The sequence below is a fragment of the Mustela lutreola genome, chromosome 12 (assembly GCF_030435805.1).
Source record: "Mustela lutreola isolate mMusLut2 chromosome 12, mMusLut2.pri, whole genome shotgun sequence".
In the NCBI taxonomy this organism is placed as follows: Eukaryota; Metazoa; Chordata; class Mammalia; order Carnivora; family Mustelidae; genus Mustela; species Mustela lutreola.
Genome location: NC_081301.1, coordinates 49,494,798 through 49,515,179, shown reverse-complemented (window position 1 = coordinate 49,515,179; position 20,382 = coordinate 49,494,798). Strand labels below are relative to the sequence as shown.

The 20,382-nt window shown below is 36.7% G+C and overlaps 1 protein-coding gene across 3 annotated transcripts in view; it reads left to right on the top strand.

The window, feature by feature from the left end:
• The window catches only part of DENND4C (DENN domain containing 4C), a 142,222-nt gene that overhangs the window by 74,684 nt on the left and 47,156 nt on the right, over window positions 1-20,382 (top strand). For all 3 annotated transcript variants that reach the window (XM_059143124.1, XM_059143123.1, XM_059143121.1), the window contains exons 11-17: window positions 4,155-4,255; window positions 4,583-4,801; window positions 11,778-11,923; window positions 13,092-13,127; window positions 13,207-13,337; window positions 15,344-15,476; window positions 18,577-18,783. In XM_059143124.1, the coding sequence (XP_058999107.1) occupies window positions 4,155-4,255; window positions 4,583-4,801; window positions 11,778-11,923; window positions 13,092-13,127; window positions 13,207-13,337; window positions 15,344-15,476; window positions 18,577-18,783 (973 nt within the window). The remainder of the gene's footprint in view (window positions 1-4,154; window positions 4,256-4,582; window positions 4,802-11,777; window positions 11,924-13,091; window positions 13,128-13,206; window positions 13,338-15,343; window positions 15,477-18,576; window positions 18,784-20,382) is intronic.

Genomic DNA, 20,382 nt, shown 5'->3' with positions numbered 1-20,382 from the left:
ATTTGATGGTAATGGGATCTCATTGTGCGTTTAATTCATATTTCCCAATTAGTACCAAATGGGGCATTTTACTTTATTTTTTTAGATTTTTTTTTTTTTTTTAAGATTTTATTTATTTGACCAAGAGTGTGTAAGTGCACAAGTAGGGGGAGCAGAAGGCAGAGGGAGAGGGGGAGGGAGAAGCAGGCTTTCCACTGAACAGGGAGTGCGGTATTGGGCTCAATCCTAGGACCCTGAGATCATGACCTGAGCTGAAGGCACATGCCCAACCGACTGAGCCACCCAGGCACTCTGCAGATGGGGCATTTTAATTTCTTTTTGCCCTTTGATGTTCCTTTCTGTGAATTAGTGTATTTTTTTGTTGTTCATTTTTCTATTAGAGTCTTCTTCTTTTGATTTGTATCAGTTCTTTATATAATCTGGTTAATTCTTGGTCTGTTACATGCTTTGCAAATAGCTTCTCCCACACTGTGACTTGTATTTACATTCTTTTGTGTGTTTTGATGAACAGAAGCTTATTTTAGTTGATCAAATTTATCAATGTCTTCTTATTAATTGTATATGATATCCTCTGCCTTGAGGTCATGAAATATTTTTCTGGATGTTCTTTTTCTTTCTTTTTTGTTTTTCATTTTAAGTAAACTCCACACCAGGGGTTCGAACTCACAACTATGAGATCAAGAGTCACATGCTTTACCAGCTGAGCAGCCAGGCACCCCTATTGTGGATATTCTTAAATTTGTAAAGTTTTGCCTTTCTCACTTAGGGCCTTAATTCAGTTGAACTTAATATTACTGTATGGTATAACATAGAAGTACAATTTCATTTTTCTTTTTTTTAAATTTTTTTTAAAGATTTTATTTATTTATTTGTCAGAGAGAGAGCAAGTGAGAGCGAGCACAGGCAGACAGAGTGGCAGGCAGAGTCAGAGGGAGAAGCAGGCTCCCTGCGGAGCAAGGAGCCCAATGTGGGACTCCATCCCATGACGCTGGGATGATGACCTGAGCTGAGGCAGCTGCTTAACCAACTGAGCCACCCAGTAATTCTCACATAGCACTGTATATTGGGTAACCAGTTTATCTCTTCCCAGTGGTCTTTAGTGTCAGCACCGTTGCATATAAATTTTTATATTTATACATATTTTATATTTTACAATTCTTTATTATATATTAATTTGCAAATCAATTTTATATTTATAATATGCTTATTATTCTGTTCCTTTGGTCTGTTTTAGCCTCTTGCTAGTATAATACTGTCTTACTGGCTTTTAAGTCAGCTTGTCTAAGGGACGCCTGGGTGGCTCAGTCCGTTAAGCCTCTGCCTTCAGCTCAGGTCATGATCTCAGAGTCCTGGGATTGAGCCCCCGAGTTGCACTCCCTGCTCAGCGGGAAGCCTGCTTCTCCCTCTCCCTCTGCCTTCCACTTCCAGTACTGGAGCATGTGCTCTCTCTCCGTCAAATAAATAAAGTCTTTTAAAAAAATTAGGTTGTCTAAAACATGAATGAACCTTGAAGTCACTGTGCTAAGAGCTTAGATTATCACATTTATACTAAATGTCCAAGGCAGATCTGTAGACAGAGAAAGTAGATTAGTGAGGAATAGGAAGATGAGAGAATTGGAAGTTAATGACTGAGGTGGGGGGTGCAGGGTTTCTTTTTTGAGGTGATGGACATATTCTAAAATTGTGGATTGTTAAACAGCCCTGTGAATATCCAAAAAAAAAAAAAAATCAAGTTGCACGTTTCAGATGGGTGAATCGTGTGTGAATTATATCTCAATAATGTTTTTTTTTTTTAAAAAAAAGGTGTATTGTGAGATGACAGGTCCCTTTCTTTTCCCTTGTTCTTTAAAATTGTTTTGACTCTATTTAGTCCTTTGCTTTTCTGTATAACTTTTGATATATTGTTAAGTTCCATGCAAAGTCACGCTGTGATTTTGGTTAGAAATCTATTGAATTTATAGATTAACTTGGGGGCAAATGACTTCTTTTTGATTTGGTCTTCTTACCCATGTGTATAGTATTTTTCTTCGTAGATCTTTCTACATTTTTAAAAAATAAACTTTGCCATTTTCTCCATAAAGACCATGAACATCTTCTGTTAGACTTATTTATTCCTTTTTTTAAAAAAGATTTTATTTATTTATTTGTCAGACAGAGATCTCTAGTAGGCAGAGAGGGTGGGGGGGAAGAGGCTCCCTGCTGAGCAGAGAGCCCAACTGGGGGCTTGATCCCAGGACCCTGAGATGATGACCTGAGCTGAAGGCAAGGTCTTTAACCCACTGAGCTACCCAGGTGCCCTAGACTTACTTATTCCTAAGTATTGTGTGGTTTTTATTGTACTATAAAAGATATATATTTTTTAATCAATGATATTTTAAATTACATTTTCTATTTGTTGCTACACTATAGAATGCTGTTTGGTTTTCAGGTAGCCTGCACAGTGACTTAATTCAATTTTTTAAATTCTCTTATATTTTCTGGCTATAAACAATCACATCATGTATAATCCTTATATATTTTTAGATTCTTACCTTAATTCTCTGGCTAGGATCGAATAGTGTAGTCATAGCTGGTATCTTGTCGTACTCCTAATTTTAAGGGGAATGCTTTGAGCACTCCATCATTAAGTATGACTGTGGCTTTAAGCAAGAATTGACATTTGGCCATAGCCTGTTTTTGTAGATAAAATTACAAAACTCATTCATTTACATATTCTTTGAGGCTGCCTTCATGCTATAATGCTACATTTGACAAGTTGTGACAGAGGCTGTATGATCCTCAAATCATAAAATACTTAACATCTGACCCTTTAGAGAAAAGGTTTGCTAGCCCCACTCTAGGGTTTTGATTGCTTACTAATAAATTAAGGAACTTTCCTTCTACTTCTACATAGTGATTTTAAAAAACCTCTTAAATAGGTGTTGAATATCATACTTTTGTACAACTATTATAAAGAAGTGTTAAAATCTAGCTCTTTGGGATACTAAATGCAAAATAAATCTAAAATTCTTTCTGAAATGAAACTGATTGTTTCTCCTTTGTTTTCTGTGCGGTAAATAACATTATAAAATCAGTAGTGAATAATCTTTACATTCCTGAAATAAATACCATCTTACTCTTTATATCCTAGCAGATTAAATTTTCTAAAAAATTTTAAATGTTTGCTTTGTGCTCATAAATAAGATTGGCTTGATGATGTATATAGTGTTAGCTGTGACCTGTGGTTAATACATAGGTTTTCATCTTTTTTTTTTTTTTTAAAGATTTTATTTATTTATTTGACAGAGAGAAATCACAAGTAGACGGAGAGGCAGGCAGGCAGAGAGAGAGAGAGGGAAGCAGGCTCCCCGCTGAGCAGAGAGCCCGATGCGGGGCTCGATCCCAGGACCCCAAGATCATGACCCAAGCCGAGCCAAAGGCAGCGGCTTAACCCACTGAGCCACCCAGGTGCCCCAGGTTTTCATCTTTGTAGAGGTGTTCCCCCCCCCCAGAATATTTATTTATTTATTTTAAAGAGAAAGATTGAGAGAGCATGAGGAGGAGAGGGGGAGAAAGACTCTCAAACAGACTCCACACAGACTATGGAGCCTGACGTGGGCCTCTGTCCCTGAGGTCACAACCTGAGCCAAAACCAAGTCAGTCACTCAGCCAACTGAGTCACCCCGGCATACCATCTTTGTAGAGTTTTAAATATTTCTTATTTCTATTAAACTATTTTGACTCATGCATTATTTAGAAGTATTCTTTTGAACTTCCAAGTTTTTTTCCTTAAATGCTATTTGAAATATAGTTGCTCTACATATTACTCTCTGATATTTATTGAGATTTGCGTCGAATCAGTAGTTTGAAGTATTAGTGAAGTTTGTCACTTAAAATATTATAGTTCTAAAATGTAACTTTTGAAGCAAGATTGGTGTTGAATTCATAGCTCCAGCCTTGAAAATGTGTTAGAGCATTAGAATGAGATGACCAAATTTGATTGAGGTTGTTTGAGATGTAAAGGGAACTTCCTTGAAAACCATTTATTCAGACTGTCCATGTCAGTTGTAATTTGAGCAAAAATAGCCTGTCCATTTTCATTTTTAGTTTGATGTAAGAGTTTTGCTAAGTAAAAAGATTATAACAGATTTTATTAATTGTGTTTTTATTAATAGATCAGATGAAAAGAAGAACATGAACTGGAAGCAGCTTCCCAAAAAGCCATGCAAAAATCTGCTTAGTACCCTGAAGAAGTTGTATCCTCAGCTGTCTTCAGGTAAATGTGAAGGAAAGGAATATTTTTAATGAAAGAATATAAGGAAATTCTTAAATTTAAACATAATTTTGCTCTCCTTAAAAGGAATCTCATTACAAAACAAAATTTCAGCACTAAGACATTACTATTGTGGTTGATGATTTTTTTAAGTATGTTCTTTGTGTCCTGTCTGCTTGAGCCTCCTTGTGAGTTCCTGCCGGTGATCCCTTTATATTAGTGAAGAGAGGAATTTCAGGAAGTCACGGGGTTTTTTGACAATTTTCTTAATTGTTTAATCATTACTTGTCTAATATCATATATTAATGCCATCTTCTCTGGATATGTCAGTTCACCGAAAGACTCAAGAAGGTTCAGCGATAGAGATGACTCCAATCGAAGCAGATTTCTCCTGGCAAAAGAAAACAACACAGCTTGAGATGGAAATTCAAGAGGCATTTTTGCATTTTATGGCATCTATTTTAAAAGGATATAGAACATATCTCAGGCCAATCACAGAGGCTCCTTCAAATAAAGCCACAGCTGTTGATTCATTGTTTGACCGACAGGGTGAGTGGCATTGAAAATATAGTTAACTTTTCATTGAAATGAAAAACACTTTCTATTTGGTATTGCTCCCCCCAAAATATTCACTATGTAAGTTCTTAGAAATGTATATTAAAATACAGGGAAATTTTGGGTTGTGATCTAGCTCTATGAAGAATTCCATTATACTCTAATTTTTCCTGAGAAATCTGAAAGCGGAGATCTTTAATTATGAAAAGTCAAAGATGTTGCTTGTATTTACTAGATAGCTAGTTATCTTAGTAGAACATACCTGGCAATTTGCTTTTAGATGGTTCCTCAGTTTTGCATAATTCTTTGATTTATACATTCTTGGCTTTATAATATTCCCTAACAGTTAGTTTTTGGAATAAGGCCACAAGTGTTTAGAAGTTTTGAAAAATATAGCTTTGTTTCAGGGGAAAACACTATACTCATCTTTCTGAGTGTTTGCTATTTTAGGGAATTATCAAGATTTTTGTTGTAATTCAGCTATTCTTCTATGTGGTAGCAATCTTACAAATACAGTAATATTCATATGAAAATTATTTTCTATTTCTATACTTTTAACCACTACTTACTTTAAAAAAGACTCCACTTTTCTCATAATCGTTTCGACTTTTATCATCGCAGCTTCAGGATAATGTATCTCTTGAATATTTAGTTATCACTTACCAAGTCTGACTAGTTATTAGATAGGGATTATAAAGAAGTGTTAAAATCTAGCTCTGTGGGATACTAAATGCAAAATAAATCTAAAATTCTTTCTAAAATGGAACAGATACTCAAGAAAACAGATTTTGCACAATTAATAATTCACTGGGAAGTTCCCAAATTTAGAAAAAGGGAGCATGTTTCCCAAATGACTATTTCAGAAGACTTCATGGAAAAAGAGTGTAACTTTGAGGAAATGGGTAGAATTTAGATTAATGGAGCTTTTCAGGAAAGACTTTCTAAAAAAACAGTATGCTTTAGGGGTGCCTGGGTTGCTCAGTTGGTTAAGTGTCTGCCTTCTGCTCAGGTCATGATCTGAGTGTCCTGGGATTGAGCCCTGTGTCTTGGGCTACCTGCTCAGCAGGTAGTCTGCTTCTCTCTCTGCCCCTCCCTCCTGTGCTCCTTCTCTCTCAAATAAGTAAATAAAATCTTTAAAAAATAAAAACATATGTATTAAAAGCCAAATCTGAATGGAATTTTTCCTTTGCTATTTATTAAGCCTTTTTGAGGTTTTGTTTTTTCATGAATAAAATGAGGATGACACCTACTTCATGAATGGTTGTGAGGATTAGATGTATATGAAGCAACTAGTAAAATTACAGTACTCATGGTAACAGCTGTTACCACTAGTGATAATGACAGAATGGAAGAAACCTCAAGTACAGATGTGTAAGGCATGTGTATTAGTTTGTCATGGCTGCCGTAACACAGTGCCATAGATTGGGTGGCTTAAAGAACAGAAATTTATTTTCTTGCAATTCTAGAAGCTAAAGTCCAAGGTCAACATGTTGGCAGGATTGGTTTCCACTGAGGCTTCTCTCCTTGGTTTGTAAAGATAGCTGTCTTCTTCCTGTGTCTTCACGTGGTCTTCCTTCTGGGTGAATCTGTATCCAGATTTCTACTTTTATTTTATTATTTTTTTTAAGATTTACTTATTCATTAGAGAAAGAGAGGGAGAGTGTAGAGGGATGTGGGGAGGGGCAGAGGGAGGGAGAGAATCTCAAATAGACTCCGTGCTGAGTGCAGAGCCCATCGTGGGGCTCAGTCCCATGATTCTGAGATCATGTAAGAGGGTGAAGTAAGATGAAGTAAGAGATGAAGTAAAAGTTGGTTGCTTAACTGACTGAGCCACTGAGGTTCCCCCAGATTTCACTTATAAACATTAATCATTGGATTAGAGCCCATCCTAATTACTTCATTTTGACTTAATTACTTCTTTAAAGATCTTATCTGCAAATACAGTAAATTCTAAAATACCAAGAGTTAGGACTTCAGCATAAGAATTTTGGGGGGTGGAACACCTCGGTGGCTCAGTGGGTTAAAGCCACTGCCTCCAGCTCAGGTCATGATCCCGGGGTCTTGGGATTGAGCCCCGTGTCCAGCTCTCTGCTTGGCAGGGAGCTGCTTCCCTTCCTCTCTCTCTCTTCCTACCTCTCCGCCTGCTTGTAATCTCTATCAAATAAATAAATAAAATCTTTAAAAAAAAAGAATTTTGGGGGGACAGTATTATGGGGTTCAGCCCATGACAGCATGTTATATACAGTTTGACCAACGTGAGGAGTTTTAGTGGTGTTGTGAAATACAAGGCTGAAAATAAGATTAGGGGTCAGATAATGGGTAGTCTGAAGTGCCAGACTTAAAATACAGGTTTCCTAATAGGCAGTAGTAGGTCACTAATTCATACATATTCTTTCTCTCTCTCCCCCTCCCTCTCTCTGGGGGAGAGTGGCATTACTAATGGAATTTAGAAAGATATTGCATTAGTATCTTAGGCCTAAGATTTTTGTTGTTAACAGAATAGTATTTAGAGTAGTGAGGGCTATAGATAATTAGACAGTAACGGAAATACTAATTACATTTTACTAATTGTATTGTAAAGGAACATTGGCTATTCCTTTGAGAGTGCTAGGTCAGGGAAAGGTTCCCTGAAGAAGTACCAAATGAACTTGGGCCTGAAAAATGCATAGGAATTACTTGTGGGTTTTGGATTAACTTTTTATCAGGGGGACTTTTGCAACATGTATGAAAATAGAATAATGTACTCTCATGTAGCACTTTCCAACTTCAGCAGCAGTAGCAATCAACATTTTGCCATTTTTGTTTCATCCTTCTTCCCTTTTTTTCCCCATATATGACATCATTTCACCCATAAACTTTGAATTATCCTTTAGAATTTCCTAGATATGTATGGTATGTGCTTTTGGCTGATCGTGTCCCTCTGGCACTGTATAATGTTTCTTCCATTACGTGTATTTCCTGTAAACTTGTGGGTGGATTAAGAACACATTGTCCAATAGAAATGTAATGTAAGCCATACATATAATTTAAAATTTTCTAGTAGCTATAATTTTTAAAAAAGCAATAAGGAAAATTAATTTTCATAGTATATTTTTGTAACTTAAAATATCCCAAATGGGATTTCAGAATGTAATTACATTTTTGAAATTTTAATGAAAAAAATAAAAGAGACATCTGGGTGGCTCAGTTCAGGTCATGATCCAGGGTCCTGGGATCAAGTCCTACATTAGGCTCCTTGCTCAGCAAAGAACCTGCTTCTCCCTCTGCTGCTCCCACCTGCTTATGCCCTTTCTCTCTCTTTCTGAAGAGTAAATAAAACCTTTTAAAAAATAAAATTTTAATGAAATATTTTACATTTTTTTTATACTAAGGCTTTGAAATCAGCCTGTGTTTTATATTTATAGCACATCTCAGTTTGGACCAGTTACATTTCAGGTGCTCAGTTGTCACATGTGGGTGGTGGTTACTGAATTAAGTAGTACTGCTCTAGAGCTTGATTAGATTCAGATTCAGTTTTCTTGGCAAGTAGTGCCAATATTCAAAACACATGGTGTTTACTACTTCCAGTTGCAACCCACATGCATGTCTGGCTGTCCTGTTTTTAGTGCTCCTAGGATTGACAGTGTGTTTTAAGTGTTGTCAGCCTCATTTCATGCATTATAGTTCCCCAACAGCCTTTCTTTTCTTTTCTTTTCATTTTTTAAAGATTTTATTTATTTTTTTGACAGAGACACAGCGAGAGAAGGAACACAAGCAGGGGGAGTGGGAGAGGGAGGACAGGTTTCCCACCAAGCAGGGAGCCCGACATGGGGCTTGATCCCAGACCCCTGGGATCATGACCCGAGCCTGAGGCAGGCACTTAGCAACTGAGCCACCCACGTGCCCCCTACCCGACATCAGTCTTTCATTAAATTCTTTTTTTTCTAAGATTTTATTTATTTATTTATTTGATAGACAGAAATCACAAGTAGGCAGAGAGGCAGGCAGAGAGAGAGGAGGAAGCAGGCTCCCAGCTGAGCAGAGAGCCCGATGCGGGGCTCGATCCCAGGACCCTGAGATCATGACCTGAGCTGAAGGCAGAGGCTTTAACCCACTGAGCCACCCAGGCGCCCCCATTAAATTATTTTATTAGCCTTTGCTCATCATCGCCTGGATCCACTAGGAGAAGAAAAAGGACTTTTTGTTACTACTTGTGAAGAATAATTTATTTCTATTTTACTTAAGCATTTCTCAACTAATTAGTATCTCAAGGGGATGGAGTGAGGACCGCAGCTTGTGCACCAAAGAAAGGCTGGAGGGAAAAGTGGCTCAAAAACATGCTTGAAAATGGTGGATGTGAGCCAAAACGTAGGATCTTTTAGGACCAGTGAAAGGTTTCTGTCTTTAAGAGTAATTGGAAGCCAGTGAAGTATCTTTAAGTAGGTAATAGGATCAGATTTTCATTTTTATTTTATTTTTTTTAATTTTTTGAAGATTTTATTTATTTATTCGACAGAGAGGCAGGCAGAGAGAGAGAGGAGTTAGCAGGCTCCCTCCAAGGAGACAGCCTGATGCGGGGCTCGATCCCAGGACCCTGGGATCATGACCTGAGCCGAAGGCAGAGGCTTTAACCCATTGAGCCACACAGGCGCCCAGGTTTACATTTTTTTTTTAAAGATTTTATTTATTTATTTGACATAGAGAGGGAGCGATCACAAGTAGGCAGAGCAGCAGGCAGAGAGAGAGGAGGAAGCAGGCCCCCCGCTGAGCAGAGAGCCTGCTATGGGGCTCGATCCCAGGACTCTGAGATCACAACCTGAGCTGAAGGCAGAAGTTTAAACTACTGAGCCACCCAGGCATCCCCAGGTTTGCATTTTTAAAAGATGAAGTAATAAAACATTTTTTTCTTCGCCTTCTTTGCAGAGATTGAATTGGAGGCATCCAAAGTATGTATCTACTACTTAGTTGGTTATCGCATTGGTCCGAGTGCTTATGGAAGTGACCTGGTTTAATTAATAGTAGTATGAGTAGAAGAGTGATGTTTTTTAGGAGGTAGATTGAATATGGGATATAAGATGGGGATGTCAAGAGCAACTTCGTAATTTTTGTCAACCAAGTGGATGGATGGCCATGCCATTTATTGAGAAGGGAAATAGCAGAAAGGGGAAGGATCTGATTATTTTTTTAAGGAAAGTTTTTTAAAATGAGAGACTTGAGATGGAAAATTGTCCAGAGAACACTGAAAGGGCTGGAATCCCAGGCTCATATGGTGGGCCTGGCCTTAGATAAGAGGGACACAGCCGTTGTAGAAAGAGGGAAGGAGTAACTGATAGCTGTAGAAAGCCATAGATTTTTGTAGTGAGATAATGGTGGCAATTCTCTTAATGATTTTCATTTTCTCTGCCTATAAGGTGTGATCATTAGAGATGGGAGAGAGAACATGATAGGAGAGAATTAAAAAATTGGAAATAGGGGCGCCTGGGTGGCTCCAGTGGGTTAAAGCCTTTGTCTTCGGCTCGGGTCATGATCCCAGGGTCCTGGGATGGAGCCCCGCATTGGGCTTTCTGCTCAGCAGGGAGCCTGCTTCCTCCTCTCTCTCTGCCTGCCTCTCTGCCTACTTGTGATCTCTGTCTGTCAAATAAATAAAATCTTTAAAAACAATTGGAAATAGTTGTGAAAACATGGTAAAGGGAAATTACATTGATTCCAGAAATTTAATAGGGTTGCTAGTCAGCAATGAAGGTATAAGTGGTTCTGGCCAGCCTAGTTGTAGAATTGGTTTTTTTCCTCTTTCAAGTTGTACTCAGCCAAACTGGTGTAGGTCTAGAGAAAGCAGGCAATACAGTCTTCCAGGGCTAAGGTTTACTGGGTGAGTTTGACAAAAAAGACAAAAGAACATAAGAATTGAGAGTGTAGACAAGAAAATAATTGAAATGATGGACTTGGACTTGGAATTAATACTGGATAAGGAGAGAAGTGAAGACAGGAGGGTTAGGGAGAAAGTAAAAGGTTATGAATGATTGTAGATTTCAAAGAGCCCCCACCCCATGCCTGGTAGAAGTACTTAAGTAAGCAAATTATATCTAATATGTAAATTAGATTCAGGAGGCAGAATTGTTTTGAATGCCAACAAGAAAGGTCCTGGGAGTGTGTGACTGTGTAGAAGTTGGTGACTGAGGTGGGTTAGACCATAGGTCATTAGCATTCAAGGCCTTAAAAACTCATTAAAATATTGGGTGGTTTATGCTTATGGATGTTGAAGAATGATAATGGTGGGAGTTGGAGAGAAGTTGGAATTATGTGCCCTAGGCTTCAGTGAATGAAACAGAGTGTCCCCGAAGTCAGTAGATGACTACAGTTAGCAGGGGAAAGGGTGGGGTAGCCAAGTCACACGAACTGTCAGGGGCAGAGCAGAGATTTTTACAAGCCAGTATAGGAATTGTCTGGTGGCATTACAGAATAAGGACATTGACCTTTCTTATTTAAGACTAGGCAGAGTATAAAAGAGAAATTTCTGCTTGAGAACTTTAGGGCTAGAGGTTCCTTATAGGAGGTTCAGATTTAAGTGAAAAGGTTAGTGGTTTAAGTTAACTTTTTTATGGTTGAATCAGGCAGAAAGAGTGAAAGGGTGGCTACCCCACCCTTTCCCCTGCTAACTGTAGTCATCTACTGACTTCGGGGACACTCTGTTTCATTCACTGAAGCCTAGGGCACATAATTCCAACTTCTCTCCAACTCCCACCATTATCATTCTTCAACCTCCTTATAGGAGGTTCAGATTTAAGTGAAAAGGTTAGTGGTTTAAGTTAACATTTTTATGGTTGAATCAGGCAGAAAGAGTGATGGTTACTAGAATATGGTTACTGAAAGCTTCTATAAATGTAGATATATGTAAAAATAATATAATATAATATGTACAGGTTTAAGATACTATTTTGTCTAACATCTAGTTCCACTTTAAATTTTGAATTTAATTATAATTTTTTTTCAGGATTTTTAAAAAGTCGAGATCGTACCTATACAAAGTTCTATACTCATTTATCCAAAACACAGATATTTATTCGTTTCATTGAAGAATGTAGTTTTGTAAGTGATAAAGATACTGGATTGGCATTTTTTGATGACTGCATAGAAAAGGTAAGTTTGTCCTGTATATAAATGTTAAAGAAAAAAACATTAACAGTTTGGCTGCCTGTATAATCATCATTATTATTAGTCCAGATGATCTGAGGGGGACAGTTTAGGTTTGTGCATGTGTGCAAGTGTCCAGTTCTAGGCTTAATATAAGAATACTTTTCCTTTATGATACCTAGTTTCCACTATACATAGCTAATTTTTCTTGAATCTCACTTTAGTTTGCAACTGTTAAATACTAAGAACATTTCACTGAAAATCCTAAATCTTACTTTTTTATTTACCTAAGTAAGGTAAGATTTTGTAGTTCATTAAGAACGTTTAGTTTTATGGGTAATGGAGTCTTGGGTTTTGGTTTCTGTTTTCTCTTCATTCAGTTACACATTTTAAACATTATACATTTTTGCAAGGTAGTCAACATGTGCCATTTTGTTCCCTTGTTTTAATCCTTCCAAATACTTTTGCTAAATACATATTTTTTATTTTAATGAAGCACATTTGGAAATATGACTATCAAAAGTTTTACTTACCAATTGTAAGGAAGTTTAAGTTGATTCTTCACGTTAATGACTCACAGTTTTTTTTCTCATTTTTAATAGAGTTTTTATTTTTCTAAGTGTATCTTGGGGCTGATTTGTTTATGTGAGCCATAGTATGTAAAATTTGAGATTATATCTAAAAAAGGTAGAATATTATGACATAATGTTTGTAGTCTCCTTAGAGGACTTTAATGATTTTCTCCCATTATACTTATGTGATGTAGACTTCTGGGGATAAGATTAAAACTGTTCAGTGTTTTGATTACTTAAAAATTGATAGTCTGACATCATCCAGTTAGAGGAAAGCTTAGATGATATCAATATGTAACACAAGGTTTTAATAACAATGAAATTTTTTATTTGAGAAGCCAGATTCCCCTTGTGACTGGCCATTTTTTGCTTGTGAAGAGGATTTATGAAAAACCTATTTAAAATAAATAGTTTCTATTCTAATAGCCATAAGAAAAATATTATATGGTAACCTGACAGTGTAGGGTCCCCCAAATATATATAAAGTGTTTCCTATCGGCTCAGTATTAAAAAAAGGATAGTTTTTAAAATAAGAATTTAAGATAATCTCTAATAAATTCACATTAGACATTTTCACCAAGAATTCTTTTCTTCTTTTCTAGCTGTTTCCTGATAAAGGCACAGAGAAAACTGACAAGGTATTTTTTTTACATTTTAAAATTTCGAAACTAGATACTCCTTGTATGCAGATTAATTGGAGAAAATAATTATTTTCAGGTTGATTGTGATTCAGCCGAAGATACCAGATTGATAGAGCTAGATGATTCCCAGAAGAGTGAGCACACGGTATTCATCATGCCGCTGGAGCCGCCCCCTGATGATGGGAAGGATCTGTCCCCGAAGTACAGGTAGCAGGGATTTTTTTAGATTGCTGTTTGGGTTCAGTTTTAGTATTCCAATTTGATCTTTTGTGATTATTAGTAGATATGTATATTAGTCATTTGTGAAAGTCATTTTCAAAATTAATTCAGCAAACTAATGAAGATGAATGTTATATGAAGATGTTATCAGGTATTGTAATTTAAAAATCGGACAGCCTTTTTGGAAGGGGAGCCAAATCACTGTTTACTTAAACATTTAATCATATTTTAATCTTTTAAAAACTTCATTTCTGGAGAAGAATAAGCTTACTTCTGTGAGGTTTCTTCTACGTGTGGGAGTTTTATTGTCAGTGTAAAGACTGAAATTCTTATTTATTAGTAAGATACCAGAAAAAACTTAAGAGTAGAGGGCCAGGAATCATTATTTATTAAAATAGGTGATGGGAATTAAGGAGGGCGCTTGTCCGTGATGAGCACTGGGTGATGTATGGAGTTGTTGAATCACTGTATTACACACCTGAAATTAATAGAACACTGTATGTTAAGTACACTGGGATTTAAAACAAAATAAAAATAATAAACTTGGAGAATAAGATTTGGATGGGAACCTTTTAAGAAGTTAAAGTGTACTTGATTTTTATTTGTTGTTATGATAATACACAGCTTAATGTCTGTTAACCACTGTATGTATATCTTTCCTACAAGTTTGCATTTACTATATTAAAACAAGTATGAGTTTGTATTGTACATATTCTTTGTAACCTGTGTCTGCCTTTAGTGTTCTGGACATTTTTCCATGCTAACAAATATTTTTGTGCCATATCATTTTGAATGACCATATTGCATGCATTTATTGTGGTTTGTTTAATCTCTTGTGGGTTTTTTTTTCCCCTTGGTTCTTTGCTATCTATATCCTTGTGTATATACATAGTTTTTTACTTAGGCTGCATTCCTAAAAGAATATCTGAGGCAAAAGGAGTATAAAATAACTGGCTTCCACAAATATGGAATTAATATATTATCTTACCTAGATTGGATAAAAATGAAGACTATATACTGGAGTTTAGTGGCTTAATTGTTATTTTGATCACATGTTAATTATAGAATTTTTTTAACTTTGGTTTAATTACTATACATTGGCATCCATGTGTAAGGTAAATCAAATAGGGAAAGACCATATCTCCCAGAAGAAAATTGGCCAAAGGCAGTGAGTAGGCAATCTCCAAGAAGAAATTCCAATAATTAATAATATGAAAATATATCCAGTTTTTCTAGTACTCAAAGAAATGCAAACCAAAATGGTGAGTAGAAGCATTTTTAATCTATTGGATTGAAAATAGGTTATGCTACTATATAGACTGTATATAATTGGAATATTAAAATATTGAAATTGAAATAATTTGATAGTGACTATAATATTTTGATTCTCTTGATAAACATTGACTATAGCAAACTCTGTTATTGGGCATTATCCTAAGACATTAAGCAAAAGTTTCATAAAGATATAAGTAACACAGATCTTTTCATTGCAAAAATTGAAAAATAACCTAAAAATGTCTGATAATAAAGAATGGTGAAATTATGGTATAGCCCTAAAATAAAAATATTATGGATTCTTTCCCCCTTAAATACCACTGCAAGGTATGTTATGAAGTTAAATTGTTATGAAGAAAAATATTACAAAGTATACTAAATGTTAATTTTTAATATGAATTATTATTGAACACATGGTTTCTGTTCAAAGTTACTAATTCCTCTGTCAAGGAAGATATCAAGATTTTCTGTTTTGCAGGGATTGGTTGAAATTAAATTACAGGGTGGGGAGGAAGCCAAAGTTTCCATGTAGGTGTAGTCTGTGTACCTTATAACTACATCATCTTACAGTTTTGAAAAATATTATTTTTCTATATCTGGATTTTGGGAAATAATATTGGGTACTATTTAAGATGTAGAAATACTCACCTAAATTCTGGAATAATATGAAAAGTTAATATATTTTAAATCAGCAGCTCTATTTTTGCTTTTTATTTTAGTTACAAATACTTTCCAAGACTGGACCTTAAACTTTTTGACAGACCACAGGAGTTGAAACTTTGTTTTAGTAGACACCCTACTGGGACTAGCATTACAAACAGTCCAGCACTCATGGCTAAGAGAACTAAACAGGTCAGATATTCTTTATCTAATACATGTTAATTTAAAATGTAAAATATGTGTATGTGATATGCAGCCCATGGTTTAGAATTATCACCCATGTCAACCATTTGAAGACCCTCTATGGTTGTTAAGTAAACGAGATGTCTCACAACCCTTTTATAATATTGAGGCTGAAGTTTTTGAATGCGTATGTTTATGCTTTAAGAGAATCTTGGGGAACCAAATACACTTTTTAAAAAACAACTTTATTGAGGTACATTCCTATACCATACAGTTCACCCATGTCAAGTCTACTCAGTGGCTTTTATTCACAGGGTTGTGCAACCACTACCACAGTCCATTTTAGACCATTTTCATTACTCCAGAAAGCCTGCACCTCTGACTTGTTAACCCCCCCATCCATTCCCCACAGCTCTAGGCAACCACTTATCTATTTTCTATCTCTATGGTTTCACCTGTTCTGGGCATTTCATAATAAATATTCCATAAACGGAAATATATAGCGAAAGGCCTTTTGTGACTGGTTCCTTCCACACAGCATGATATTTTTAAGTTTCTCCATGTTTCACTGTGTGCCAGTTCTTCATTTATTTTTATTGCTGAATAATCCTCCGTTATATGGATATATACCACATTGTATTCATTCATTCACGTTCACGTGAGTGGTTCCTATCTTTTGGCTGTTGTGCGTAGTGCTGCTGTGAACATTTGTGTACAAGTGTTTGCGTGGATGTGTGTTTTTGTTTCTCTTGGGTAAGTGCCTAGAATAGAATTGTTGGTCATATGGTATCTGTATGTTTTAACCTGTTGAGGAACTGTCAAGACTGCTTTCCAAAATAGCTCTACCATTTTAAATTCCTGCCGGCAGTGTATGAGGGTTCCAGTTGCATCATGTCCCTGTCCATTCTTGTGATTATCTGTCTTTCTGATGATAGCCATCCTTGCGTGTGTGAAGTGGTATCTCGTTGTGATTTCTCTCGCAGTTATTTATCTTGCCAGATGTTACATTTAAAGGAAGTTAAAGGGAGTTATTTTAGGACAATTTAGACATCTTATAGACATACTATATTTGATTTAGGTATAAAGAGTTAATCTATGGTTAGGTGTGAGTTAAAATGAAACATCTTTTGTACATATATTGTTTACATATTTGTGGTTTACAAAACATGGAAAATTTCAGAATGAAGTTTTTAATTCAGGTGTTACCAGCTTGTGTACAGTCCCCCAAATGCTAGAGGTAACCTGAAGTGTTCCTTAATTTCAGATAGTATACGTTTCTCTCAATGTCGGAAGGAAATTAGCATATATGTATTTTGCTATTACCGGCTTAATAAAAGCCAGTTTTTACAGTGGGAGAATTTGGTTACTAAATCTTTAAAGCTCCTGTTCACCAGAACTTTTGTCCCCTAGGCTAGCTGGAAAAGAAAAGAACGTTCCCATCTTAGAAAAACAAGTGACTATATTTTCAAATATATCTTCCGAGTGTAATGGAAATAGAGCTCATAAGAAAAATGAAGGGCTAGGACATTTTTATTTAGAACACATCCCAGCAGAGGGATCTTTAGTGCAAGGCACACAGTGGTAGTCTGACGTACCTGGAAGGTTCTGTGGTTTCTTTTTTTTTTTTTTTTTTTTTTTTTTTTTTTTTTAAAGATTTTATTTATTTATTTGACAGAAGGAGATCACAAGTAGGCAGAGAGGCAGGCAGAGAGAAAGAGAGGGAAGCAGGCTCCCTGCTGAGCAGAGAGCCCGATGCGGGACTCGATCCCAGGACCCTGGGATCATGACCTGAGCCGAAGGCAGCGGCTTAACCCACTGAGCCACCCAGGCGCCCGGTTCTGTGGTTTCTAAGAGTATATATAGTTTCTGTTTTTTGTTGTTGTTGTTGTTGTTTTAAGAGTTATTTGTTTGTCTGAGAGGGAGAGGAAGAGAGCATGAGCATGTGCACAAGCAGGGGAGGGGAGAGAAAGAGAATCTCAAGCAGGCTACTTGCTGAGCATGGAGCCCGACATGAGGCTGGATTTCACAACCCTGACTTCATGACCTGAGACAGGTGCTCAACCGATTGAGCCACCTGCGTGCCCCATGGGGTATATAGTTTGATTAAAGCTCTGCAGGTGGTTTTGATACCTCTTTTTCACCCAAATGAGAATGAGAATCAGAGATAGAAAATACAATTACCGGTCTGTGGGGTAAGAAAGTCTGTGATCTTGATCACAGTGTTGCCTGCAATGACATATATCTTTTAAAGGATTCAGTTAGTGAAAGAATTAAAGATTGGTGAGGGAGGATAGAGGGGAAATCTTGGCAGGAAATAGCCTGTGGGATCTTAAACATTTTCGGCAGGGAGAAAGGTGGAAAGACTATCACTTTTCAAGAATGACATCAATGGACTGACAAGCTCTAAATGGTTCAAACCCTTTTATCCATCAAGCATATGAGTGCCTTCTATGTGAGGGGCAACTAATTAGCCATTATGTTATATAAATATGAATAATCTCTATTTCTTTTTTTAAATTTTTAAATTTTTATTTTTTAAAAAATATTTTATTTATTTGACAGTGTAAGTAGGCAGAGAGGCAGGCAGAGACAGAGGGGGAAGCAGGCTCCCCACTGAGCAGAGAACCCAACATGGGGCTCGATCCCAGGCCCCTGGGATCATGACCTGACCCTAAGGCAGAGGCCTCAACCCACTGAGCCACCCAGGTGCCCCTGATCTCTATTTCTAAGGGATTTCTAGTCTATTGGGAAACATGTGCTTGCCAGTAAATAGTTACAGCACAGGATAAAGTGCTTCTGTAGATGAATGTTGAAGGCCCTACATGGCACTAAGTGGGAAGCCACTCATGAAAGTAAACTGTAAAATGCTTAATGTTAGAGTCAGGTTTTATATTACATTCCTCTCTTTTCCTTCTCACTTTTATCCCCACCCTAGCAGATTTTAATAAATACCTTGATTTTTTTTTTCCTTAATTTTCTTTTTGTAAGTAATCTTTACTTGCAGAGTGGTGCTTGAACTCATGACCCAGAGATCAAGAGTTGCATGCTGTCCTGACTGAACTAGCCAAGTGTCCCAAATGCTGTAATATGTTATTTATTCTCTTCCTAGGAGATCAGAACAGCTCATAAGTTGGCAAAGCGATGTTACACAAATCCACCACAGTGGGCCAAGTGCCTCTTCAGTCACTGTTACAGCTTGTGGTTTATCTGTCTCCCGGCCCACGTGAGAGTTTCTCACCCTAAGGTCAGAGCATTGCAGCAGGCGTATGATGTTCTCATTAAGATGCGGAAAACAGACGTGGATCCGCTTGATGAGGTGATTATAACAAACCGAGTTACCATTACTAGGATACGTTTTATTTTTGTATTTCCAAGGGAATTTAGGTCTCAGTTGCTTTAAAGTGTTCTCATGTATTTCCATTAAGCGGGAAAGGTTACATTATTCTCTGTTCCATGGAGCTAATACTTACTGTTTATATTTAAATATATTTATTTATTTTATAATAATATAATTTATAATATAATTAATTAATATATAACATATAATAAAAACTAAATATATAAACATAATATAAAATACAATGTATAAATATATAAATATAAATATTGCAAATATAAAATAATATATAAATTTATATATGAATTTATATTTAAATATATTTATTTAAAAATTACTGCTTTGGAATGAAGCAGAGACTGCCTTAGGTCAGATAGTTTGCACTTGATAAATAGAAAATAATATTGACATCATTTTATTCTTTTTTTTTCTTGAGAGTGGGGAGGGGCAGAGGGGAGAGGAAGAGAGAGAATCTTAAGCAGGCTCCACCCCCAGGTCCCTCTCACAACCCTGAGACCAGGACCTGATCTGACATCAAGAGTCAGATGCTTAACCGACTGAACTATCCAGGTGCCCCTACTTCATTTTATTCTTTTTATTTTTAATTTTTTAAATTTTTAAAAAGATTTTATTTATTTATTTGACACAGAGAGAGATCACAAATAAGCAGAGAGGCAGGTAGAGAGAGAGGGGGAAGCAGGCTCCTTGCTGAGCAGAGAGCCCGATGTGGGGCTCAATCCCAGGACCCTGAGATCATGACCTGAGCCGAGGTCAGAGGCTTAACCCACTGAACCACCCAGGTGCCCCTCATTTTATTCTTGATACAACTTTATTAGGAAGCAAATAGGGAATAGGCTGTTAGTAAGTGGCTCTCCTCTTAGGCCCTGTGTCCTAGAATGAGTTATATAACCTGTATGTATTTCAGATAATGTATCTGAAAATGTTGATCCAGACTCCTCAACCTTGCCACTGTTGATGTTTCGGCCTACATAATCCTTTGTCGTGGGCCGGTCCTGTCCATTGTAGGATGTTTAGCTGCATCCCTGGCCTCTCTAATGCTCCTGGCCTGACTAATGCCAGGAGTAGTCCCCCTTCTACGCAGCATTCAGATATGTCTGCATACATTGCCACCTGTCCCTGGAGGTTAGAATTGCCCCACTGATGTAGATAATTATAGTTGGTACTGTCTTTATAAGTTTAATTTGAGGGTTAAATCTGCTGATGTACAGTGTGCCTAAAATAGTACCTGGCTTACAGTGGAAGGTGAGCACTCAGTGACGGAAACACTAAAGGTTTTACAGGCACTCTCTGTCTTAAGCTTCAGCGCCATCCTAAGAGATAGGTAGTGATACTGTCCAGTTAATCATTGAGGATACTGGACAACTTATTTAGCCTTTGTCTTTGCTAGTTTTCCCTCTTAAAAATAACTTTTGGTGTTAAAATAACTATAAATGATCTTTAGAATCAGGTTAGAACTTAAAATGAAGTTGAAATAAAAACTCAGAATAATGGGTCTCTGAAGGGAAAGCACAGGGATAGAAGAGAAACGGGACTGAAGAAGGGCGCATTATAGGCTTC